The sequence below is a fragment of the Jatropha curcas genome, chromosome 11 (assembly GCF_041381405.1).
Source record: "Jatropha curcas cultivar XTBG-Jc1 chromosome 11, XTBG_Jcur_1.0, whole genome shotgun sequence".
NCBI classification, from domain to species: Eukaryota; Viridiplantae; Streptophyta; class Magnoliopsida; order Malpighiales; family Euphorbiaceae; genus Jatropha; species Jatropha curcas.
The window spans coordinates 805906-830628 of record NC_143161.1 but is presented as its reverse complement, the minus strand read 5'-3'; the positions used below and the strand labels follow the sequence as shown (position 1 = coordinate 830628).

The 24723-nt window shown below is 32.6% G+C and overlaps 5 protein-coding genes across 8 annotated transcripts; 4 read left to right on the top strand and 1 right to left on the bottom strand.

Annotated features, from left to right (window-relative positions):
* The first annotated feature begins 617 nt into the window (after window positions 1-617).
* LOC105649418 (NAD(P)H dehydrogenase (quinone) FQR1) lies at window positions 618-3840 on the top strand. Its single transcript, XM_012236054.4, has 4 exons — window positions 618-777; window positions 2381-2474; window positions 2885-3147; window positions 3495-3840. Exons 1-4 carry the CDS (start codon window positions 755-757, stop codon window positions 3724-3726), a joined length of 612 nt encoding a protein of 203 aa, XP_012091444.1. The 5' UTR covers window positions 618-754; the 3' UTR covers window positions 3727-3840.
* A 2967-nt stretch (window positions 3841-6807) lies between these two features.
* LOC149492294 (transcription factor bHLH112-like) lies at window positions 6808-10002 on the bottom strand. 2 transcript variants are annotated; one of them, XM_089716081.1, is made up of 8 exons: window positions 9412-10002; window positions 8539-9118; window positions 8332-8442; window positions 8153-8218; window positions 7935-8000; window positions 7723-7773; window positions 7446-7594; window positions 6808-7342 (listed from the first exon to the last, which is right to left on the bottom strand). In XM_089716081.1, exons 1-8 carry the CDS (start codon window positions 9780-9782, stop codon window positions 7294-7296), a joined length of 1443 nt encoding a protein of 480 aa, XP_089572207.1. In that variant the 5' UTR covers window positions 9783-10002; the 3' UTR covers window positions 6808-7293. The 2 variants fall into 2 exon arrangements, with proteins under 2 accessions (XP_089572207.1, XP_089572208.1); XM_089716082.1 differs by having other exon boundaries at window positions 6808-7594; window positions 9412-10000.
* An 8531-nt stretch (window positions 10003-18533) lies between these two features.
* MORF9 (plastid developmental protein DAG) lies at window positions 18534-20495 on the top strand. 2 transcript variants are annotated; one of them, XM_089716337.1, is made up of 5 exons: window positions 18534-18948; window positions 19419-19516; window positions 19623-19688; window positions 19783-19972; window positions 20202-20495. In XM_089716337.1, the coding sequence occupies exons 1-4, from the start codon at window positions 18590-18592 to the stop codon at window positions 19941-19943; spliced, it is 684 nt and encodes a 227-aa protein (XP_089572463.1). In that variant the 5' UTR covers window positions 18534-18589; the 3' UTR covers window positions 19944-19972; window positions 20202-20495. The 2 variants fall into 2 exon arrangements, with proteins under 2 accessions (XP_089572463.1, XP_089572462.1); XM_089716336.1 differs by having other exon boundaries at window positions 18535-18948; window positions 20216-20495.
* A 144-nt stretch (window positions 20496-20639) lies between these two features.
* On the top strand, window positions 20640-22106 carry LOC149492292 (uncharacterized). Its single transcript, XM_089716335.1, has one exon. The coding sequence runs from the start codon at window positions 20949-20951 to the stop codon at window positions 21867-21869; it is 921 nt and encodes a 306-aa protein (XP_089572461.1). The 5' UTR covers window positions 20640-20948; the 3' UTR covers window positions 21870-22106.
* Window positions 22107-23615: 1509 nt separating this feature from the next.
* LOC149492291 (uncharacterized) lies at window positions 23616-24576 on the top strand. Of its 2 annotated transcripts, none has more exons than XM_089716340.1 (2): window positions 23616-24137; window positions 24311-24576. In XM_089716340.1, exons 1-2 carry the CDS (start codon window positions 23669-23671, stop codon window positions 24373-24375), a joined length of 534 nt encoding a protein of 177 aa, XP_089572466.1. In that variant the 5' UTR covers window positions 23616-23668; the 3' UTR covers window positions 24376-24576. The 2 variants fall into 2 exon arrangements, with proteins under 2 accessions (XP_089572466.1, XP_089572467.1); XM_089716341.1 differs by having other exon boundaries at window positions 23621-24137; window positions 24328-24576.
* Window positions 24577-24723: the final 147 nt, after the last annotated feature.

The following is a 24723-nucleotide window of genomic DNA, read 5'->3' as shown; positions in this document are numbered from 1 at the left end:
AAAATAGGAATTGTATGATGGCTCTGCCTCTGCCTCCATATTAATAGTTGACAACTCACCTTTGAATCTTAATTGGCGTCTATCATTTATTTTTATTTTTTTTAATATTTTATGTAACTTGTAAATATTTTAAAATTAATTTTCATCCTTACAAATGGGTGGATGTCAACTTATTGGTGGCAAATCTTTTCTTAAATTATTTTCTTAATTTAATTTTCAATTATTCTCCTTCAACAATCACAAAAACTATAATAGAATACTATCTTTTTAAGTATTTCAATTTAAATTTTTTTGATTTTAAATTATTTAATAACAGTTATATACATATAATCTAAAGAATCTCAATTAATTATAGTAGTTAAATAATAACTATGGGTTTTGATTGAGTGATAATAAAAAAAAAAAATATTTACTTGCAAATTTAAATTAATTAAGAGAATTTTTTTTAATTATAAATTTAATTTTTTAATTTTTATTATTACGAAAATGATGATGGGCATGACATCAACATTAAAAAAAATAAACAAAGACCAAAGATTAAACTAATGATGCAATTAGTGGTTTATAAACAAAGCGTTTAACAAACTAATTATAGCCCACTCGAGCGAGACCAACATAAATACAAGGGGCCATTTGTCTTCTTCCCTCTCACAAATTACTCTTCCTTCTCTCTCTTTTTCTCAATTACGTTCTCTTCTTTCATAATACGTTTTTGCCAATTGACGCAGATACACAGACGAACAGAACTCTATCAATGGCTTCAAAAATCTATGTTATGTAAGCATTACTATCTCTTTGTCTTCTCTTTTGTATCCGTGTTTTTACTTGCCCCTCATCCCCTCTTTTCTTGTCCTCTTCTTGATTTGTATCTTTCAATGCATTGAAACTTACCTGCTCATTTCTTGATTTCTTTTGATGTATTTTACTCGGACTGTTGATGGCTATTCTTTTTTTGTTGTTTTGGATCCTCCATTTCTAATGTTGTTTGTTTGTTTGTTTGTTTTTGTTGTGGATAGTTTCTTTATTGTTTTATTGGATGGGAAATAGCTCCTTCAGAAAACTCTGTTGGATGAAATTCTGTGATAAGGCTCAATTCGATCTTGATAATTGGATTTTGACACTGAATTTGACGAGAGTTTACTCATGTATCCTCAAGATAATTCAAGGAATCAATTTTCATTCTGGAATTGCTGTTTTTTTTTTTACTCTCAGTTAGTTCGTTTATTGATGGCTTTTAATTTATTTTGGGTAGGAATAAATAAATTGATCACAACATGCGCTTGAAATAGGGGTATAGGGGGTCTAAGTTTATTGTATTGTTCTTTTGTTTCATGTTCAATCGAGGAATATCAATAGATAGGAATCTGAAAAGGAAAAGAAAATACATGGAGATTGGATAACAAACAAGATATGTTCTTTTACCAATTTAGAAGGGTTGATTGTTATGTTATAATCAATATGACAATATCTAAACAACTTGTGGCCTAAATAAATTTGTTTTTATTTTCCTGTTTTTTTCTATTTTTTCATAGATGGATTTTTAGTGTGAAAATCATGTTTTTCAATGTTTGCCATTCATTTTGATACTTCACAATAATACAAGTATGTATAAGACAGAAGGTTTTAGGTATAATAAGTGGAGCAAGTGACTTAAACAATAAGATTGACACAGCTTTTGGGCATTATGCTCATATTAGGTATTAACCAAGAAAAAGTGATTGTGAAACTGGACCTACTCTTTGAAAATATAATTAGGAGAAGAGATAATGGTAGCACCTGCTTTTAATTTTGTGGCCCCAGTAATCATCATAATTGAAACTATTTCCTGGCTTGTAATTTAATATGGATAAAACATCACAAATGGCTTTCATTGTCATGGCCTGGAATACACAGGGATCGCCATCTGAATGTGCTATTTTATTCTAGAAAACAAACTGCTCCCAGCTAGGTATATATTTTTTTGTGAATGATGCCATGATGTCCTGACTTTGTATATTCAAATCCTCTTTTTCATGGTGTCATTGTAGTCCTATCATGCACCTACATTTAGGCATTTATGGTGATTACTGTCCTTTTATATCATCAAGTTTTCAAAAGCTATTTCCTTGATATATGCTTACCTAGCCAATCCACTGTTCCATATTGTTTTCCTACTTCCATTCTTCTTTCATTATCATGCGTTGAGGTAACTTATAGATGTGCTAAATCTCCCTTTCCTTTTCACTGTCATGCATTGAGATATTATCTGAATGACAATTGCTTGAAAAGTTAATAAGAAATTAAATAAACTTTACGTCATCCTTTGAACTGTGATTTTGTTTTAATGCTTATGACACTAGCATCTAATTGACCACTAGAAACTGATTGGTGCCTTCTGCAGTTACTATTCCATGTATGGACATGTTGCAAAACTAGCTGAAGAGATTAGAAAAGGAGCTGCATCTGTAGAAGGAGTGGAAGTGAAACTGTGGCAGGTTTGTGAATGATAACAACTTCTAGAAATCTTGATTTGAGAAACTCATTTGCATGTCAATTTCATTTTATAATTTTAGTTGAATGACTATATTTTATAATAATTTTGCTATCTGGAACTTCAAAGCAAGGTCATTTTTTTGTTTTGTTATTTCCTGTGGAATGTACACGGTTCTTGTTCTTCAAGCTGGTTGGGTTTTGCTATATGGCTTGCAAGAAATGTTCCCACTTTTGGTTGCCTGCATTTAACTCTCATTCTCCTTAGAATGCCTCTTGCTTGCTTGTCAGATATCTTCAAATTATTAACAGAATCATACAATAAGTTCCATCTCCTTTTCCAATGTGTATGGTTTTCTCTCTTCCAAATTAAGACTAGGATTCACTTGGTTGAACATATTTGTCACATCAACAGGTACCTGAAACACTGCCAGAAGATGTCCTTGGAAAAATGGGTGCACCACCAAAGAGTGATGTACCTATCATTTCACCCAGTGAGCTTGCAGAGGCTGATGGAGTTCTTTTTGGTTTCCCTACTCGATTTGGGATGATGGCTGCACAATTTAAAGCATTTATGGATGCAACTGGAGGACTATGGCGAACACAAGCACTTGCAGGAAAGCCTGCTGGAATTTTCTACAGTACTGGTTCTCAGGGAGGTGGGCAGGAGACCACTCCGTAAGTTTCATTTCTCCAAGTCTCTCACATCTTATGTTGCATTTGTCTGTCTAATGGAATGAGAAGATAGGGAAAGAAATGTTCACTTTTTGTTTGATCTGATGGAATTACTAAAGATAGAATTTAGTTTAGTTATGAAAGTAAATGAATATTTTCTTTCACACAAAAAATGAAAACAAAAAATTTCAAATCGTTCCATAAAATTTTGTTGATTATACCAAACAAGGCCTTCAAAAAAATAAGGTTGCTTCTGTAACGTTCTCTTGATATTTTACTTTGCATGTTCTGAAATCCTTTTTTCCTTTTTTTTTTTTTTTTTTTTTTTGTCAAATGCAAAAACTATGCAGTTTGACTGCCATCACCCAGCTTGTTCACCATGGAATGGTCTTTGTCCCCATTGGATACACATTTGGAGCTGGCATGTTTGAGATGGAGACGGTGAAGGGAGGCAGCCCTTACGGTTCAGGAACCTATGCAGGGGATGGCTCCAGACAGCCTTCTCAGCTAGAGCTTGAGCAAGCTTTCCACCAGGGGAAATATTTCGCTGGCATTACAAAGAAATTCAAGGGAACTGCTTGATTTTTCTTTCTCATTCAACATGTATTGCTATATATACATTTGATATGTCTTTTGGATTATACTATTGTTGAGAGCTTAACATCTATTAATGCAAAACATGGGTTCACTCTGGCAGTTTTCTTTCCAATAACTTTCTCTTGCAAATGAGAAAATGCCAAAAGCTTGTTCTTTTGTAAATCTGAATTACCCAATCCACCAATCGGTTGGCTGTGGGCTTTCAACCCTTTCTATTGTGAGATGGGCTTTTTTCTGGCCCTTTCTGTTGGCTTTATAAGGTGGGCCTGATGGGAGATGCCCCAAACAAAATATGAATAACAATTGGGCTTGAGTTTATGGATTCTTTCCACTTAGATATTCCTTGCTTAGTTGACACTTTTTCAACCTAATATTCACTTGCACTTGCTATCCCAAAGGACATGCATGAAGCTTACTCGTAGATCAAACAGCTGAGCGAGGATCACTTGGACCCATCATAGTACAATGGTTGATTGGCCTTTTAGGAGTACTTTTAAGTCTGTATGGCTTGATTTGTACTGGTGAACAACCTCAACAGATTAAGTCAAGAAGATCTCTAACTACTTGAAAGCCACTTTGGATGAAAAGCAATAGAAGATATAAACACGCGTGATGATGGTTTGTTTTTCAGTTCTTTGTCTAAATGATGCATGGATCAATTTCAAAAAAAAAAAAAAAAAAAAAAAAAAAATTATGACTTGGGAAATGATAATATTGAACCATTAATTGATTTGGGAAATGATAATCTCTTCAAGCATTAGACCTAAAGAACCTCAAACAACGTATTTTAGAATCAACTTGAAAGGAAAGTGAATTGTGAAATTTTCATATATATATATATATTCTTTTATTGGTGCTACCATTTTATAAAAGTGTGTAGCAGCAAACAATTAAAAATCCTTCTTTCCCATTTACATCACTGTTAGTTTGGATTAATTGGAATTCTTTCTTGAATGGTAATAACAGTGAGGTCAAAGAGATTACCGAAACAAAAGTTCTTTTGATATATATTCTTGGCGATATGAAAGAACCTACTTATTAGGTACTTTCAATCACCTCTTTAAAGGTTAGCTTAAGCTATATATATATATATATATATATATACATGTGTGTGTGTGTGTGTGTATTGATTTATTAATGGCTTACGAGATCAGATTCAAAGGAGCAAAAAAAGAAATAACCCTTTTCAAGCATGAGAAACTTGAAGCATAAGATAACTGTTGAGTTTGTCCTTGATTAGCCAAAACAAGAAAAAGAAAGTATGCCATTAAAGTAAAGCTTGTAACTGCTGGGAGTCACAAACTTTTCTAACATCACAATGATGCTCAAGATGCTTTTCCTTTTTAGTATTCCTTTTTTAATTTTATAATATAATGTTTACATCTTTCTTCTTTTTCATTATAAGTAATTACTTGGGAAAATAATTATTTTAAGAATTGAATTCTCTCCATTTGAGTACTGGAGAGAGCAACCGGTACAGATCCTGATGCTTGAAGCTATGGTATAATACCCATCAACCGATCAATTTGAAAGTCACCAAAAGATAATAAAGAAAGTGCCAAATGATACCAATCAAGAAATGGAGGAGATAAATATTAGCTATTAAAGTACTTTTTCACGATTGGTCACTTGTCACAAGGATTCTTCAATTCTAAGCTTTCTTTGAAATTTTTGCTTACTTGATTGAACTCTACATTCATTATTTCTATCAATTATTTTTGCTTTACAGGCTTTGGTATCTTTTTTCTCCTTCTTCTCTCTCTCTCTCTCTCTTTTTTTTTTCCTTTTTGTCATTTTTTCATTCGTTTGAGAGGCCTAAGATTTAATGCAACTTAATTAATGATTCGTAATGAATTACTGGTTTAAGGATTCCTATATATATATATACACACACACACATTTATGTAAAGTTAATCATATATAAAAATCTTGCTTTTAACTGAACTTACAGGTACATACGTACAAATGACAGAAAGCATATATATATATATATATATATATATATGAATTTCGCTGAGCCAACAGTAACCAAAAGGATGGCTTTGATATAAATTTCCAGATTCATTTCTTTTCTCTTCCTTTCTGATTCCACTTTTTCCAGTTTGCATGAATTTACATGACTCTTCTATGGTTGTATCCTCCAAAACCAGAAGAACCGAATAAAATCAAGAAAGGGAAATACATTTCTTGTAAGCTATCAGGGTTAAAGAGACAAATGCTTTATTTTGCACTATAGCAGGATAGTCAAGTTAAATTAATTTGCCCATTTGGCAACTAATAAGGTAGGTGCAAAAGGAAACCATGTGCACAGGCTTTCATTATCTATAACAGTTATCATTTCCTTTACAGAATAAATACAACAAAGCAAGAAGGAGTTAAAGACAACAGTAATTATGGCAAAACAGGCTGCAGATTCATGCAGGATAAAGTTGTGCAGAGCTATCATCCTTTGTTAAGTAAAATTCTTGCATAAATTAACACAAAATACACATGATTAAGGTGAGATTATCATTTAGTGGGTATTTAGCAGCGATTAAGGATCAAACTATTACAACCTTTTGTAAGTTAATTAATTTGGCATGAGAGATGATTCATTTCTAAAGCAAATCCCAATTTCTAGCACTGAAAAGATGATGATTAGAGTGAGAAGCACAGAGCAGAAATAAGATTTAACTGAAGTATTGAAGTCTTTTTTTTTTTTTCTTTACACACTTAACCAAAGCTTAAGTTTACTTGAAGATACAATTTATTCCCGCTAATCTAACTCTTTGTTGGTTTGTTAGATCACAGATAAGTTTGAACCTTGATTATAAATTAGCCCATAGAAAAAGCTAATTAATTCAGATGGAATGCACGCGCCAGGATGCAATCTTTATCTGTCGCGTAGTATATTACAGAGAAATAAATAAACAGAAACCCTAAAAGCAGGAACAGTGGGCCGCCCTCTGACTTCCACTTGCACATTCCAAACATATAAACAAATGAAAAAGCTACAACCCCAATGAAATGAGCTCCACTCACTTCTATTTTTAAATAAAAATCCAATGGTAATAATAATAATAATAATAATAATAATAATAGTAATCTCTTTATTTCTTTTTCTATCGTGTTTCTTTTTCTTCAGTAACAATAAAAAGAAGGCGGTATGCCAGCTCTATAACAGGAACAAAAGGCTTTATTACCCCATCTGCTAAATTCAGCTCTCAATTAACTACAGATTATCTCTAAACAAATGTTAAATTTTGGCTAAATTTAGCACTTGTTCCTGTGCTTAACCCACCTTTTGAGTAATTACCTATATAAATTATACTAGTTGGTAGTTAATTACGGATACAATTAATAAACCTACACTATATAAAAATATAACGTTCAAGAGAGTCCCTAATCATTTGCTAGCCCTACATCATTCTGCTGTAGCTGGCCCAGCATTGCCTGTCCATCTTTGAAGGGTCACTTACTTTTTTTGTTCTCCTTTGTTTTCTTTAGCTTTTCGCTTAAGACTGGTACAGCTAGCACAACAATTTTGCTCCTAATCTTCTTTTTGTATCGAAGTTATCGATCCCATGGCCACCCCATCTTTGGTTGGCTTGATACTACATTACTATAGATATATAGAAATCAGTTTCCAGAGGGTATCAAGACTTCTTTTTTTTTTTGTTTGTTCTTCTATTTTTTTCTTGGATTTGATTGATTCTGATCTCTACCTGAAAGTACCTCCAAATGTTGGTGTCCAAAAATCTGCTGTCGTCTCATTAGCTACAGGAAATGTGCTTGAGATAGGTACAAGACATAGTCCTCGGCTTCTTAGATCTTCTTTTGACCCTTCAGTTTGATCCTTCAACTTATCAGCAGCCTACAATATTAGTAAAAATGTGTCAAAAAATGGGTAACCCAATGCATGAAACATCCCAAATTCATTAATATAACAAAAAATTTTATATATTTTTAAGTAATTGACCAGAACTATAGTATATGTAGTACCTGTTGATGTTGAATGGGATTGCCATTTTTCATATATGGAGTACTTAAAACCTGCATGTATCAGCAAAATCAATATATGTACATACGTATAACAGAATTAGCAAGTGTAAATTATTTGAGAGTTTCTAAAAATCTTGTTTAAATTAATTAGGGTTTTCCTTGTTTCTTATTCTGTAAATATCTTGTAACAAGAAGATGATAAGATAACATACATTGACTTGATCGTGGAGGAACTTGATGTACTCTATGGCTTCATGGAGAACAGATGCAGTATCAGTCTGAAAGAAACGGACACCATATATGTATTAGATCCATTCTTTTTTTTTTTTTTTTTTTTTTTTTTAACCAAAGGTAAACTTTGAATTAAAACCACAAAGTTATTTAGTATTCTTTGCAACAATTGGTGAAGCAAAAAAATCCAAAGACTTACCTTTCCAAAAGGCGAAACCAATTGTTGAAGGGCAGTTATTCGGTCCCCTAGCTTCTCTTTCCGGACCTGATCATAACGAAGGGTATCATTCACTTGTTTAAGAAAAAGTAATGCAAACAATATTGATAGAAAAAGCTCAAAATTTCCACTAGTCAAAAGCCTTATTGAATATTTTGTACCTTAAAAGTTGGTAATGGCGATGGAGTTTCAATTCTAGGCCTTTTAAATGCTGGTTCAGTTCCTTTCTTAACCACCGATGATCCTGAGTCTCGAACTTCTTCATTGTTATGCTGAAATTTAAGAACCCAGAAAAAGATTAATTTGAAAACCCTAATTATTAATCCATTCAAGAATTTATCACTATTTAACTATCATCTTTACTTTACCTTTGTGGTAAGGTTTGGGCAATTGGGTTTCTCTTCGAAAGCTGGAAGAAGATACTGAGGTTGAGAAGAGGTTACAAAACTAGCTTTAATGTCAGTTAGCGCGGTTGCTGTTGCATTCCAAAAGGGAGCATTATTAGAGAAGTGCAAGCCACTTGCAAGTTGCTGCTTTGGCAATGAGGCTTTCAGGAAAGGAGCAAGTTTAGGCCAAGAAGGTGATAGTTCATTCAATATAGACCCATGATTTGGCGGGCAGGAGTAGTTGATTGTTCGGTTATTGAAAAGAGATTGTTGTGGTTGAGGATCAGAGTCAAATAAACTTTGAATCAACGTTGAAGGGTAACCATAAGATGCGGACCCCATTGGAAAGCCACCGGATAAGTCTTGGCAAGTTGTTGTTGTAGAATTTCCGGAGCTGTTTAAAGAGAAATCTTGGTTATTTATTGTTTTAAAAGCATTAATGGATGAATCTTCGCCTGTACTGGTAGTGAAGCTCTTGGGACACCAATCTTTTTGGATTTGTGAAGAACTCATGTCTTCTTGCAGAATGGAATTGTAACTCTCACTTCTTCCATTTCCGCGACTGTGAAAAGGAAAAACGAATCTGATTGGTATAAAATTTTTGCCACTTTGATAAAAAGGAACAACAATACTAATATTTCCGTTTCCATATAAAAACTATAAATGAAGTTATATCTTGTAGTTGAAGATTTGAACTTTAAGGTCTTCAAACTATAATTGGAACAAGAAAAAAGAATTTTCTTTTTTGAAAGAACAACAGAACCAATTTTTATAGCTATATCATGAAGCTTAATAAACCTTGAATCTTGATTCATAATTAAAAGAAAAAAAAAAACATATATACACCAAACTTACAGTAAGGTTTGGCTCCACTCAGAAGAAGACGATGGCGATGAAGAAATCCCAAAACCCATCATTTGCAAAGTGGAATCCAGCAAAATACCGCTTCCGCCGCTATCAGAATCCGTCTGTTGTTGTTGAGGCTTTTGTGAATCTTGAAAAATAACAGAGCTGTCAGAGACTGAATTAATATCATTATTATTGGAGACTTTGCATGATCTTGGCTTCCAGTCTACCACATCAGTCACAACCCATGACCCATATTTTTCCATGTCACTAGCGTTAATCCCAGTAGTAGAACAAGGTGATGAGCCACCCATAAACACACTTTTGGACAAGTTCCACCAGTCCCCGCCGCAAATTCCGGTCTGGAACTCTTCTGCCATGGCCAAGAATTAATTTTGGTTTGTTCTTTGTTCCTATTTATCTGCTTGCTTTCTTGTTGTGACCTTGAGAGATCTCTTTGTTTCTCTAGCTCTTCTTCTCTTTCTCCCTGAATATGATCGAGATTGAAAGCATATAAAACTATATTAGTATGCTTGTGAGCGTGTAATTTATATATGAAACGGTTGAAGGGTACGGACAGTGGAAATTACCAGAAACTTAGTTGACAAATCAAAGGGATGATTGGACAAATGAGAGGAAGCATTTTGAATCGAATTTTTCCTTTCTTTTTTATTTTTTTTATTTTAAATTATTTTTGTTCTCTTTTCTTTTTAAATTATATTTTTATTTTTTATCATTTATATACTTTTCTAGGAAATTCTTGTTCAATTCCTTATAAACAAAGGGATATGGTATGTGATGATGATGATGATGATGATGATGATGATGATGATGATTATGATGATGATGATGATATACATGTGTTTTGATCAAAGATGCTATATATGTCAAAGTTTTGAATTTAATAAATTATAATATTTATATATATGTTAAAATCTAATGGTTGATATTCATCGTTGATTTTTTTTTTTTTTTTTTGAAAGAAAATAAAAATATTAAAATGAGAAAGAAATAGTAATATTATATTTGCAAATAATCCAAAGCATTATGATTTAGAAGCGTATGGGACTGGATGGTCCCATGCCAAATATAAGATAGAAGGGGTTGTGAAAAAGAACGAATTTTTGAATAGTCTAATTCACAGCGCGTGAGAATCACTGGTGAAATTGGGACGCTAACCAAAATTGCTCTAACACCATCTCTCTCTGTGGGTTGTTAATTCGTTAGATTTCTGATTTTCGAAAAGCTTCAGGGCGCCTCAATAAAATTAACTGTTTTAATATTTATTAATCATTTTATTAGCTCTCATCTATTTTATTAGTATTTTATAAACACATTGTTGATAAAGATGACCTATGATTTAATATTTATTATAAAATAATATATAGCGGATTTAAATAGTACTGATTTTGAAATAATTTTTAGATAGTGTCTCAACAATTATTATATGTTTTCCTTTCAAAACAAAAAAATTATTAAATTTTCAACAATAATAATGTCCATTAATCATATCATGACATGTATTTATATATATGTTACTTGTAATTTATAGCCACTTTCGAAGCAATCACAGTATATCATTTTTCCAATTTTTATTATAATTACCCACACGTATGGTGTATGCAAGAATGAGCAATTTCTATGAATACCAAATGCTAATTAATGTATAATTATTGAGCTAATCCTCAAAATGAAAACCATTTAGTCTTTTTTTTCCCCTATTTTTCTTTTTAAATTATGCGGTATTAATCCAAATCCTTCAAAGTCTACTTCGAAAAAAAAAAAAAACCTAAAAAAAAAAAAAATTCGTAAAATATATTTGGCACAACTTGTATAAGATATAGTCATAATGCAAATGAAGTGAAATATGATGACGAACTGGTAGGCAATAGCCATAGCTAATTCAGTGGCTCAGTTGACCAAACAAATTAACATACCTAATTCTAGATATTAAGCAAGGAAATCAGCAAGCTGAATCTTTTGACAAAATCATAAGAAGTCAACCCAAAATAAAATTAACGCATCAGATTTATTGATCATAAGATCACATCAAATGAAAATCTGACCTTGATACGATCATATAATTGCGAGTCCAATTAATTCAACTGTGTGACAGAAGGAGAAAAAAAAAAAAGGTTCAACAACTAATGCAGACGCAGAGTCCCATGCGAGTAAATTACAAGTTATAAGTTAAAACGACACCTGCTTTTCACTAACCCAAATCTCTGTTTTTGGTTCTTTAATTGACAAGAATATTCTTTTCCTCTCATCTAAAAGGATTTGAATCTCTAACGTCATTAATTTATATGTACTTAGAATTTTGCAAGGAAATAATAGCTCATACCAGTTGACTGAAGAATGAAACAGGTGAGTTTGGTCAGATCCATGACATTTTAGTTTTCTTGATATCAGCAAACACAAAATTAAAGAAAGATACTGTAATTTTCAACACTTCAAACACTCACTTGACCCCAGTAATTGGACCTTCTTACCAAGTAAGTCATTATCTGCCTGCCGTTACATTCAACTTCAGTTAGATACCCACGTGTGAATCGTAACGTAACAGTTACTCCATTTTCACGTACCAAAGTGTACAAATATTCAAAGTCAGCTGTGCTGTTAATTGACTTTTTTTACTTATATAAGTAATGGAATGCATCAAATTCGAGTATTTTCGACCGCAAGAATTAAAAGTTTATATAGCAATTAACAGTTATTCAATTGTTGATTATGATTATCAATTTAAATAATTAATATTATACTCTTGATATTCTTAAAATTTTATTTTGGGAAACATGCGGAATTAGTAAAAATAGTTAAATAGCAATTATAGTGATGAGAAGCAATCCCTCCGTGCGAGAGATGACCCAAGCGGGGGAAGAGGGGTATCTGTGTGAACCCGTAATTGGTTGGTGTCATTGGGGTCAACGTAGGTCCCACGCGGCACGCGCGCGTGCGATTACACCTGGGGCCTCTTAAGCACCGGCAAGCAAGAGTCAAACCCCCCGAATGCAATAATTTCTTCTTCTTATTAAAATTTCATTTGACCTTTACCTTAAATTTTCATTCTTTCTCATCATCTTCTTTATTGACCTCTGCATCTAAGCCTCCAATTCCAAATCCTTTTGCCTTATTTTTATATTTTAGCTGCAACTGTCGAATCAAAATATGGATTTATCGGTATTTGTGTTTGTAAGAAAATTAAATCAGCCGAAAAAATAAATAACATTTTATCTAAACGGTAAAATTATAGAAATAATGGATGGTGACTCAAAAATATTTTATAAGACCGATTTATCGACATCGTATCCAAAAGATTTTGTCACCACTTTTCTTAATAAAGATCACCTTTTTCTATTCAAATGCTAAAAAGTTGAGCGTTTTTCGGGTCGCTTGGGGGCGGTGCGAAAATAGATTGGCGACTCCGCTGGAGATGCATCCACTAATTCCCGGTTATTTTTTAACTAGTCGGGTGTAATTAGAAATTAACTCTAAACTTACGTTTTCTAAAATTGGAAACAAAATTGGTTAGAAAGCCGTGAAAAATTCTTTAATCGTCCGTGTTTATTTACTTGCTTTCCTTTTCTAAGTTCTTGCATTCATACTGTATTCCTCTCTTCTCACCACTTTTTACCCAAATTATCTCATGGTATGATTGTACGTTGTTTTAATCTTCTGCATTTTTTTCGGTGATTCCTTATACATAATATTTATGATAGCAAAAAATTAATTAATAACTCTTATTTTTATTTTTATTTTGAATTTAATTTTTAATTTTTTTAAAATTTTATTAAATTAATAAAAAAAATTTAGGTGGTTCAGAAATTAGGCAGGGGCAGCGCGTGGAAACAAGAAGGCGGATATGGAGAAGTGGGGCAGTGTGGCGAAGACAGACTTGACCCGTTACATAATACTATCTGAGGTCAAGACAGTATTAGTCACTTTCTAGTTTTTGTTGATTAATAAACTATATTAGCCATTAGGTCACTCCCCATCCACCCCTTGGATTTTCTACTTGTCTTCTTCCTCTTAAGGAATGTTCTTCCTCTTTTAAAATTACCATTTTGTACCTTTTTATTCTATTTATTCCTCATGACTACCCCAACTATGCCCACCAAAACTTTTCAAATAATTATATTATTAATCACATTGAAAACTCGCTAATCCAACACCATTTTCCCTAAAAACAATTTACTATTTCCTATATATAAATTTTGTCTCTTGTTTTTATAGTAACCCCACTACCATTAAGAGCTCAATTCATGATTTTTTTTCACGTATATATAAATTTTTTTATACAAATATTTGAAATTGTGAATGACACGCAGGATATACGTAACATATAATGTAAGTTCAATCAAATTAATGCTTATGACCATTAACAAACTAATGAGTAATGACCATAAGAGATTAATAAAGCATTAAGGTGAGAAATGCGAATACGTATTGTAGCTGTATGTACGCATGTGTACGTGTATATACACACAAAGTGATGTCAATGTGAGGTCATATGGAGGTGTAAAAGATGACAAAACAAAGAGAAACACAGACATGTACTTGGACAGTTACTGTTGACACAGAGGACTGTGGTCCATGTAGACTGTAGAGGGTGGCACGGTTTCACGTGGCGGTAATGAAAGTAAAGGACACGTGGAGGTAATTGGAGCAGAGGACACATGCCCAAGGAGGCAAATGACCAAAAAAAAAAAAAAAAGGAAAATAACAAGATATTATTTTTTTGTGAAAGAAAAGTAAAATGAAAATATAAATAATAAATTGGAAAATAAAATACTCAATAAATCAAAAAAAAAAAAAAAAAAATGGAGAGGAGTTGAAATTGTGTTATGCAAAGGGAACGTGCAATTGTTGCTATAGTCAACCCACAGGTGAGCGAAGGACGCGCTATTTTGAGCCGCCCATTATTTCCCTTTTCCTATTAATAGATTTATTACTATGATTTTGTACATGCGTTCACACATGGTAGTGAGTGCCCTCATGTGTTTCCGTTGCTTGATTACTGCGTACACGTTTTTTTGGTGTGACTAAACACGACGTCGTTGTTATTAAAAAAAAAAAAAAAATGCTCTTACATTTGCATGTTTTAAAATTCTAATAAAAATTTTTCAGTATAATGTAGCAATAGTTGTATATATAATATAGGTGGACGCAGGGAATATGAATTTTAAAAATAAAATTCAATTTGATTTATATATTTTTTTTAAATAAGCTTATAGTTTGTTTGCTTTGTTCTAATATATATAAAACATATCATGAAATGTATATATATTTTTAATTTGATGAAATGATTCTTTTTAAGATGAGATGAATATATAATTTCACGCAATATATTTTTTTTTCTAAATAAGTCTAAATTTTATACGAATATTAAAAATTTTCATTTATTATTGGGATCCCTATTATAATCATCACGTGACTCACAATATAGGTATTTCAAAATTTTTCTTTTGTTATTTTAATAAAAGCTCTAGATAATAGTGAAATTGAGTTTTATTAATTAATCAAATTATAGTTTTTTAATTAGCTAGTGATGTAGGTGGGTTAATTAGTTACAGGTGGAGTGGAATACATTGTATAATCTCTCACTGACTCAAAATTACCTTTTTACATTATTTAATTAAAAAGAGGGGATTAGAGGAAAGTTCAAACTTCTAGTGGATACGAGTTTTTAGGTTTCTGTCGAAGACTTTATATTAATACAATACATGGTCAACTAAATATATATTATAATGACCAAAATAGACCCGTGGAATTTGCATACTAGATAGAAGTTTAGGAAAATTATTAGAATATTAATAGGTGAGATAACTTCCATTCTCTCAACGTCCAAAAATCATCCTATGATCCTATAATATTAGGATTTGAGAATAAACGTGTTTAGAAAATTTTTTTCAGAAAATTTTACCTGAAATATTAAGAATTTGAAATCTGAAATCGCGGTTATTAAAAGGGTTCTATTTTAATATTATTTCCTATTTGTTTGAGTGCGAAGATACAGATATAATTCTTTTATTTTATTTACATTTTTATGAGATTAATCTCGTTTTAGTTTTAATATTTTAACGAAAATAATGAAGAAAAAGTGAGTTAATTATTTTAATGAGAGGATAATCCAATTGGTTGGTGACAGGCATTTTAAGATAATGTGTGGATAGGGCATGCTCAATGCACTAATGATTAAAGAGCTCTAAACATGCTTTCTATTGCCGTCCTATCGTTTATTCTATCATTTAGGTTTTATAATTAATGTCTATACAGGTTAGTACTAAACTGTTCAAATGGAAAATTATCTCATTTTAGCCTCGCCTACCCTCTCCTTCTCGAGTGAAGCCAGTAGCAAACTTGCAATTCTTCTCTTTGATTAATGCTGAATCGAATAGAACCATCCATGGCAAATTGGACATCCCTATCTAGATTGACTTGTGAGCTGCGAGAAGGGTTTGAATATGTATTTTTTTTAAAAAAATTCAATTTCCACACAAAAAGAGAGTTCCTAAATTCCGAACAATGACAAGTTGTTAATCATGTGCTTTGTAGACTTATGATATGTCACCAAATTAAGTTTTTCTTTGTGTTTGTGGGGTTGAAAATGGATAATTGACCCATGTTGAAAAACCTTTGCTTTAGCCTTCATTTGGGTCCCACATTTCATTAAACCCTACCCCATGTTTAAAACTCTTGGAGAAGATGGATTTTATAAATTTAGTACATTGATTGAAATATGGGTCATTCCTTGTCATTTTATGATAGACAAGTCTTCTTGAATCTTGATTATTTTTGTTTGTGTTCTTTGGTTATTAAAATTTAATTGACATCTTCATTTTATTGTCTTAATTATTTATTTTATTTTCAATATTAAGAATTTATAAAATCCAGAAAAGGATATAATTTCAGGGTAATTAGCTTTTTTTTTCATGTTTGTAAATTAACTAATTCTTGAATAAAGCGTGCATTTTTATAGTTGAGTTTATGATATGAAAAAGAAATTATATTTATTTAATAATTAACAATAAAGATACCTATTGATGCAATGGATTTATATCGATCAGGCCTCAGTTCATGAGAATCCTAACCAACTGACATTAATTTTTAACTTAAATAATTGTTGTCTAACTCAAAATTCACCATGGTTATGAATGTTTCCTCTCAGTTGGGGACTTGGGCAGTCCCACAGCAACACTCATCATTACACAAAAGAGAAACAAAAAACTGAAATGGGTCAAGTTTGTTTTTATTGATCAAAGGACTTTCAACAGCCATTCATGGATTGGAACTGGAAGGAGTTAAAAGTTAAGGTTTTAGGGTTTGATGATGCCAAAGAATGTTGTGATCAAATGGGTGGGTTGGACCTACTCTTCTCATGCCCTTTTCTGTTTTGTAATAATTACAAATGAAATTATTTCCTTAGTCATTTATTTATTTGTTCAAACAAATCTTACATTTTTCCTGTATGAGATCACTTAAAACTCAAGTCTCTAGAGTTATGAAAATGTATAACTAAAGAGGGGACACGAATGAAGCCATTAAAGCATAACTTGTTGTTTTGGTGATAAGCATGCTTTTTGACTTCTCTCTCTACAAATGGATTATTTTGTAGAATTTGGTAAGGTAGTTGGGATGGTTAAGTAACTTACTCGAAATGACAATACAAAATTTATTAGTTAATAACATAATTAAGCATAGAAACAAGATTAGATAACATATGTTTGTCCCAAATATTAAATTAACCAGTTTAGGTCAAACAGAACCAGACGTATATATGTAATCTCTTATCCTTCCATTAGTCAATGTAGCTTTCGTCCAGGCACTAAACTCTGGAGGAAGTTGGGAAGTTTAAGCTGCTCCTGTTACTCTACTGTATATCACAAATAATATTACTTCAAATTGGAAAAAAAAAATAAATCTTTTTTTGGTAAAATAAATAAATACATATAAATAATAAGGTGTTGGTTCGAATGGTTAGCGACCTTAACCCTGTAAGTTTGAGAACACAAGTTCAATCCCTGTAAAACGCACTTTATTGAAAAACCTTTATGTTCTGAACCCAGATCACGTATTGCACAATCCAACCCTTGGAACTTACTACAACCCGAGCTCTTGGAGAAGATCAACCTTTTATCCCTAGAGTATTTATGATACAATGGGATTACACCTCTGGATACCAAAAAGAAACAAATACATATAAGTCAAACATGAAGAAAAATTTTAGAATAATAAATAATTTTTAAGTCAACGAGTTCTACATGATTTTCCGGTTAAAGAAACATCATATAGGGTTAACTATCTCAAGTACAAAAGTCAAATATTTACAAATTAAATGCACAATTAAAGGCTAAACATATAAATTTAATTTAAATCAGTTTTTTATATAGTAATATTAATTAGGCCCAACTTCAATCTGTCCAAACCAAATCAAGTCAATCAGATGGCGTTTCATATAAACATTTTTTTTTAATTAATTGTTCTTGAACCTTGCATGCGTGATTAGGATTGTTAATAATTTATTAAACAAAAAGTTAGTCAATAATTTAAATATAAATTTTTAAATACCGTGCATCTTTTCTTATTCTTTATATATATATATTTGAAAATACACATGTAAGTACAAGGTTTGGTTAGCTTTAGTTCCTGTTTGCTAGTGTTTGGTCTTCCTAATTCTATGCATATCTTATAAAAATGTTGAAACATTGATGTAATAGAAGATTTAGTCAAATAATTAATCATAAAATATATTGTTTAAACAAAGAATCATGATGGACGTATCTAGTTAGGCATTTTCTTGATATTGGTGAATTGGAATTTATAGTATTTGTGATGTTATATGCACCTAATCTTGTAAGTACTCAATGAGAGAATCAAATAACTAATTTCCAATTCACGAATCCGATTTAGTCTTTCTACATTAGACTTGTTGGGAGGGTGCATTTCCTTTATCAAGATTCCCCGAGTAAACTCAAATGCATGCTTGGATAGCCCAATCAACTCATAATATAAGCCCGGCCCAGCTCAGTTCATGCTTTCAAAATTTTAGCCCATTGAGGATCAGATTGGGCTCATGTAAAGGGTTTCCTCATATGGGCCTATTGTTGTCCTATCTCGTAAGTCGGAACTCCCTCGTCCAAAAAATTTCACTCAGCATCGCCAGCCTCTCAACTGGCGTTCCGTCCAAATGGCAACATTTACGTTTTCTTGTTTCACTCTCAGCTCCTACCTTAAGCCTTCCATTTCTCCATTTCTCGCTTCTACATCGCAATCATGGGGTCGACTGCAGCGGATTGCTGTCAACACCCGTGTTCAACCACGGTCGCTGATGATACGCGCGGCGGTGGATTCGGATTATTCGAAATATTGGGCGAAGAGTAACAGCAGCAGCAGCAGCAGCAGTGGTGGGACTGAAGAGATAATAACGTTACCTGGTTGTGATTATAATCATTGGTTAATCGTGATGGAATTTCCTAAGGACCCTGAACCTACTAGACAGCAAATGATTGATATTTATCTAGATACTCTTGCCAGTGTGTTGGGCAGGTCAGTTGTTTGCTTCTTTTTTTTTTTTTAAGGTTTTGTTTGTTGGTTGTCCTTTTAACACGGAAATTCTTGTTATTTTTTTGCTAGAATGATTTTTGCATCAATTAATAAAATTTCAATCAGGAATTTTCTTTTGTTAGCATGTTGTGATTTTTCTTTCTTGTAGTTTTTTTTGGCTTGAGAATGCATGAGAATTGAGTAATTGGATTTACAGTATGAAATTATTTTCTTGGACATTTTACTCAAAGAAAAGTAGTATTATATGTTTCCTCAATACTGTGCCAATTCACTTGTTTCTGTCTTGCACAATAAAAGAGAAAAGGGACTGGCTTTAGAAGCACTCACAGATTGCATCTCTGGTTCCACACTTCATTGATTCGTTAGCTATGTGGCTGCCGTGTTGCCTTTGAAATTGATAAGCCTTCCTTGTTTAGTATTGGTTTTGAATTTGTACTTCGCTTCTGAACCAGCATGGAAGAAGCGAAAAAGAATATGTATGCATTTAGTACCACCACATACACTGGATTCCAATGCACTGTTGATGAAGCAACCGCTGAGAAATTTAAGGGTAAGTAAACATCTCAGCATAGGTTCATTAATCAATAATCACTGCTCGCTGTCCGTACTTTTTCTTTGCTTCATTGGTAATTTATTTATGTATTTATTTTATGCAGGTCTGCCTGGGGTCCTCTGGGTACTGCCAGACTCACATCTGGATGTGAAAAACAAGGATTATGGAGGTTCCTTTATTTTCTCAAATTCTGGTTACTTTTCCTTTCTTTACATACCTCACATGTATCAGTGAGTTCACAATGGATTGGTTCTTTTTGTCAGGAGACAAGTACATCAATGGAAAGATTATTCCATGTACATATCCTACTCACCGATCAAAGCAGAGGAATAGTTTGAAGTATGAGACTAGAAGACATGACAGACGTAGAGATGGCCCATCTCCAGATTGGAGAAGCCCTCGACAAGGTGCCAGTAGTACATAAGAGTCGGCATCTGGATGAGTTTGTTGAATGTAAGTTTATGCTCTCTGATTTTTCTTCATTTCAATGTGTTTGATTTCAACTTTCAGCATATTGTTTTAGGCACCATAATTCATTTACCAATGGGTTTTCCTTTTATGGAGACTTTCCTTAATGCAATTTCTCATCTTTACTCAAAATGAATATCAAATTTTGACTGTTCTAGTTTGTCGATCGCTATTTAATGCAATTGTTTGAAGTATTAATATTGATTTTGTACAGTGCTGTCTTTGCAGGTCTCTAATTTTGGTCTCAAAAGCGGATAGCCTTATTTTGGAGCTTTTATCAATCATTCTTAGCTATATATATCTTGGTGGATAATGTGAATACATTTTCTGTAGCGTGAGTCTGGTCAGTGAATACTTAATATTTAATGTTTCCATGTAAGGTCAGATGAGTGGTTTCATGTTGAGGAACATGTATTGTTGTTGTGTAAGTATCAATGCTGTTGCAGAATAGTTTTGAACACTCTATTAATTAACCATAAGGATGAAATTGGTGCATGATTTAACCAGAGATTATTATCTCATTAACTATCCACCTTTCCCCTTTTCTGCAACTATCATGCTAACGCAGCGCCTTTAAACATTTTTTAAGCTGAATTATTATGGATTCTTTACTGATAACTTTCAAAATAAGTTCCTGTCTTCAATCATTTTGGGCTTGAAAGCTTTGTCCTTTTCATGGACCTAAGGCAAAGGCACATGAATTGTTGGTTCCTTGCAAATATCTTAATTGGGTCTATATCTTGCAGTCACAAAACGTCAATTTTTGTTAGGTAGTGATGGATTCTTACGTGAGAGTCGCATCGCGCCAGTATACGTTCTACTTGATAAGGCTAGTAATTGTGTGGTGTGCATTTTAACTTCTTGCACATAGATTTTATCATTAGGAAACCAGATGGTACATGAATCTGATTTCGGTCTTCTTTGATTTCTCTTATGAAATTTGAAGGCAGATTGATCCACGATGGCTTACTACGGCTCCAGCTATTACATGGAGGACGGTGGTGGTGAGTACAACAGCTCTTACCCTTTAACCCCTTATTATAATAATAGTTACTATGATTCTCCTCCAATTCAAGATTCAATGGCTACGGCTTATTACACCTACAATTCCAATGATCCGATTCCTTTTTTCGGTACTTATGATTCTGTTTCAAGCTACTCAAGAATTGCATATGCTGTATCGGCTACGTCTGAGCCGAAACATATGGAGTATGATCCAGTTCCATACTATTCTGCACAGACTCGATTCATCACCTCTTACTCTGTCTCACAATTCAACGAGCCTGATTTTGAAGAATATGACCCAACACCTTATGGCGGTGGTTATGATCAGACTGTGACTTACGGCAAGCCCCTGCCTCCTTCTGATCAAACTTGTTATCCTCGCTCTACACCTGATCCAGTCATCTTACCTTTAAATGAAAAGGAGGAACTTAAAGAGGACACCCCAAAACCCGAAACCCAAACCAAACCAACAGAAGGCGCGGAGACAGAGCAAGAACAGCAGCAGCAGAGCAGTTTCCAAGAGGAAGAAAGTAAAGAAAAGAGTGTCGATGATTACTATCCTTGGTCTGGATCAACAGGAGTTCCATCTGTGTCTCAAGTTCCATACGGATATGGCTTGGAAGCTATGGATATTTGTGAAGGTTTATTTGGTTACTGGCCTTGTCTTTCTCGCTATAGAAGGAAATGGGACGAGTGTGAACAAGACTGTGGAAATCGCAGCACTCAGTGGAATATGGCTGCTGATTATTTGTTTGGAAGTCCAAATCCATACAGCCAAAGAAATGATGATGGAAGCTGTTCTTGGAATGGCATGTACAGCTACCAAAGACAATATCAGCAAGTTGAGTATGTAGAGGGTTCCTGGTCTACTCCATAGTTGCAGAACTTTCTGGATTATCTAAAGTGGAAAAAAGAGAATAAAAAAATGTAAATCTACTTGAATAATTCCACTAAAGTGGACACCTGATAATTTCACTTCAAAATTCCTGCATTTTCTTTGCAGGTTTGTCAAATTATGAATGTTGATTGCTGGGTATGGGCACATCATCAAATGGGCATTACCCTTTTATTTTTTATAATGAAAGCATTTATTATTAATTATTAACAACAATAATATTATTGAAAGACAGTATGAAATTTGATTTATTGATGCTAAATTACAAATTTTTGAGCTAAATTATGGGCTTGAAGCAATACTTAGTAGAAAAATAGGAAAGTGGGGTAAGGTCAAAAAGAGCAGCAGACATCCCAATCAATGCATGTAGCAAAATATCATTAGAGAGGTCGAAAAGTCATAAAGAAAAGGAAAGTGGTTGCTTATGGTATGATTGTGTACACCATTTATGCCAACCCATGAATTATTACAATCGATTAACTTCATCAAAACATTTTAGCCGTTTTGTCTGATTTCCTTTTCATTAGCTTAAAAACATTCATTCATTTGTCTTCATCCGTACAGTAAATTTCTTAGTAGATGACACACGTAGTAAGAGTAGGTAAAATATGAAATAAAGAAACTGTATTTTTCACTAATATTCTCACATTTTTACTTTTTTTTTATAAAATGTTAATGGTAATTATCTATCCAAGGTGAAGTGTGATACAATAGTATTGGATTCTTTTTATACTGTCCTCTGTTCTGTTTTCGTTTGAGCTAACAACAAACGCCCTTTTGGGTTCCGAAAACCAAAAATGACCTTTCAGTTATTACTAAAACACAATTTAATTACCACTTTTACCCCCTGCTCTGTCTCAAATCTACAAATTGCTTGCCACTTTTTCTTTGTTTTACATAAATGTGACTCAGGCCACCATATAGGATTATGGACTGATAAAATTTATCAACATGGATTCATTACAACTGTTTATAATTTACCATAGAAATCTCATTTGATGGATTGTATATTACTAATATTAAATACATCTATGGTAATTAATTAATTAAACTATTATTTTGTTATTATAACCGTTTTACAATTATTGTTGACTACTTCATATGCGTAAATTAGCTGGTTTATCAATCGGTTAAGTAAGAAAAATAAAATAAAATTCAAATAACAAAAAATTTTGTTTAGGTTTACGAAAATCAAATAAAAAATCAGTTTAGATTTTTTTTTATTATTTTAAACCAACTAATATCAACTATTTATCCGCTTTTATCTAAGAAAGAAACAAATTCGATATCGATGAATATATATATATATATATATATATATATATATATATATATATATAAAAGTTATCGATCAATCTTCTAATGAGATCAAGAGAATTTTATTTAGAAGAAAAGATAAAATAAAATCAATATTGACTATTTTCAAATGATAACAATAAAATTTGAAAAATGAGTTTGAGTTTTATACAATTATAAATTATACATACAAATTAATTAATTAAATTAATTTTCATAAAATGCGTGTAATTTCCTCCATTCATCCCATGATATAAGCCCTAATTTAAAGGTTGTTAACGTCATTTCATTAACAAAATTCGAATAACCAACTAAATTTTAGCTTATCAACGAGGACATTTTGGTCAATAAATATATTGCCAGAACATATTTTGGACTGTTCAACAAGGCCCACCTATTTCATCATCATCATCGTAACTCAGTCTCCAAGAAAAATGAAAATTAGATATAATACCTTAAAACCCCAAACATAAAACCCCTATTCTATGCTTCTGTCCCTCAGATACCTCTTAACGTTAACGATGTATCTGACACATAAATCTTTCTTTCCTTTCTTTCTCTCTCTTCTCCTTCTCTTCTCTCTCTCCACCGTCTCCTTCTCCTCTATACAAGATCTTCTTCAAAGCCAAGGCCTTCCTGGTGGTCTCTTTCCTGATAATGTCAAATCCTACAATCTTGATCAAAATGGCCGCCTGGAAGTGCAATTGGCTGGCCCTTGTTTGGCTAAATATGAGACGAGAGTGTATTTTGATAGTGTGGTTAGAGCTAATCTCAGTTATGGTGGGCTTATAGGATTGGAAGGTCTTTCCCAAGAAGAGCTTTTTCTTTGGTTGCCAGTTAAAGGGATTATGGTTAGTGATCCATCTTCTGGTTTGATCTTGTTTGATATTGGTCTTGCTCATAAACAGCTCTCTCGTTCTCTTTTTGAAGATCCCCCTGTTTGTAAGCCTCAAGGTAATTTCTTTTTCTAATGGGTCGATCTAGTTTCTGATTGGATTTAAGATTTTATTTTATTTTTTTGGTTCCTTAAGTAATAGTTGTAACTGAAGGAAAAAAAGTTTTTGTTTAATTCAATTTTGTTTATCAGTTTTTGATTATATTTTTCTGGATTTGTATCCTTTGTTAAGAAATAATGTTAATGCAGGAACGCTGTTGGAGAATTTTGGAAGGAAGATGGGTTTTGCTGTTGTGAGATGAAAGACAAAGAATTCATTTCAAATAGAATTTTTGCCTTGTTTTTGTTTCTTCTTTTTCTTTTTCTTTTTCTTTCTTTAATTTGAACTGGAAAGGAAAAATATGGAGTAAATTGCGTAGATTCTATATAGTTTTGTAAAGCAATGGAAACTGAGGGGGGTAAATGTGGAATCAAATGATAAACTTTTTGGATTCCTTAGATTCTTAAGTATTTATTGAGAAGATCTTAATTACTGCGCTTGTTTAATTATCTTCGAATATTTTGCTAAAATTTCCAAAGGTAACTCTGTTTTCAACTGAAAAGAGGAAGCTAATTGGACGTTTTGGGGCCTTGATTTGTATACAT

Excerpts from the sequence above, each read along its gene's own strand:
- LOC105649418 (XM_012236054.4), top strand. The coding sequence starts at position 755 with ATGGCTTCAAAAATCTATGTTAT. Across the intron at positions 778-2,380 it reads GCTTCAAAAATCTATGTTAT|TTACTATTCCATGTATGGAC; the intron begins GTAAGCATTACT and ends TGCCTTCTGCAG. Across the intron at positions 3,148-3,494 it reads GGTGGGCAGGAGACCACTCC|TTTGACTGCCATCACCCAGC; the intron begins GTAAGTTTCATT and ends AAAACTATGCAG.
- LOC149492294 (XM_089716081.1), bottom strand. The coding sequence starts at position 9,782 with ATGGCAGAAGAGTTCCAGACCGGAATTTGCGGCGGGGACTGGTGGAAC. Across the intron at positions 8,001-8,152 it reads TGGTTTCGCCTTTTGGAAAG|ACTGATACTGCATCTGTTCT; the intron begins GTAAGTCTTTGG and ends CGTTTCTTTCAG. Across the intron at positions 7,595-7,722 it reads ATCCCATTCAACATCAACAG|GCTGCTGATAAGTTGAAGGA; the intron begins GTACTACATATA and ends CTAATATTGTAG.
- MORF9 (XM_089716337.1), top strand. The coding sequence starts at position 18,590 with ATGGCAACATTTACGTTTTCTTGTTTCACTCTCAGCTCCTACCTTAAG. Across the intron at positions 19,517-19,622 it reads AACCGCTGAGAAATTTAAGG|GTCTGCCTGGGGTCCTCTGG; the intron begins GTAAGTAAACAT and ends TATTTTATGCAG. Across the intron at positions 19,689-19,782 it reads GAAAAACAAGGATTATGGAG|GAGACAAGTACATCAATGGA; the intron begins GTTCCTTTATTT and ends TCTTTTTGTCAG.
- LOC149492292 (XM_089716335.1), top strand. The coding sequence starts at position 20,949 with ATGGCTTACTACGGCTCCAGCTATTACATGGAGGACGGTGGTGGTGAG.
- LOC149492291 (XM_089716340.1), top strand. The coding sequence starts at position 23,669 with ATGCTTCTGTCCCTCAGATACCTCTTAACGTTAACGATGTATCTGACA. Across the intron at positions 24,138-24,310 it reads CCCTGTTTGTAAGCCTCAAG|AAATAATGTTAATGCAGGAA; the intron begins GTAATTTCTTTT and ends TCCTTTGTTAAG.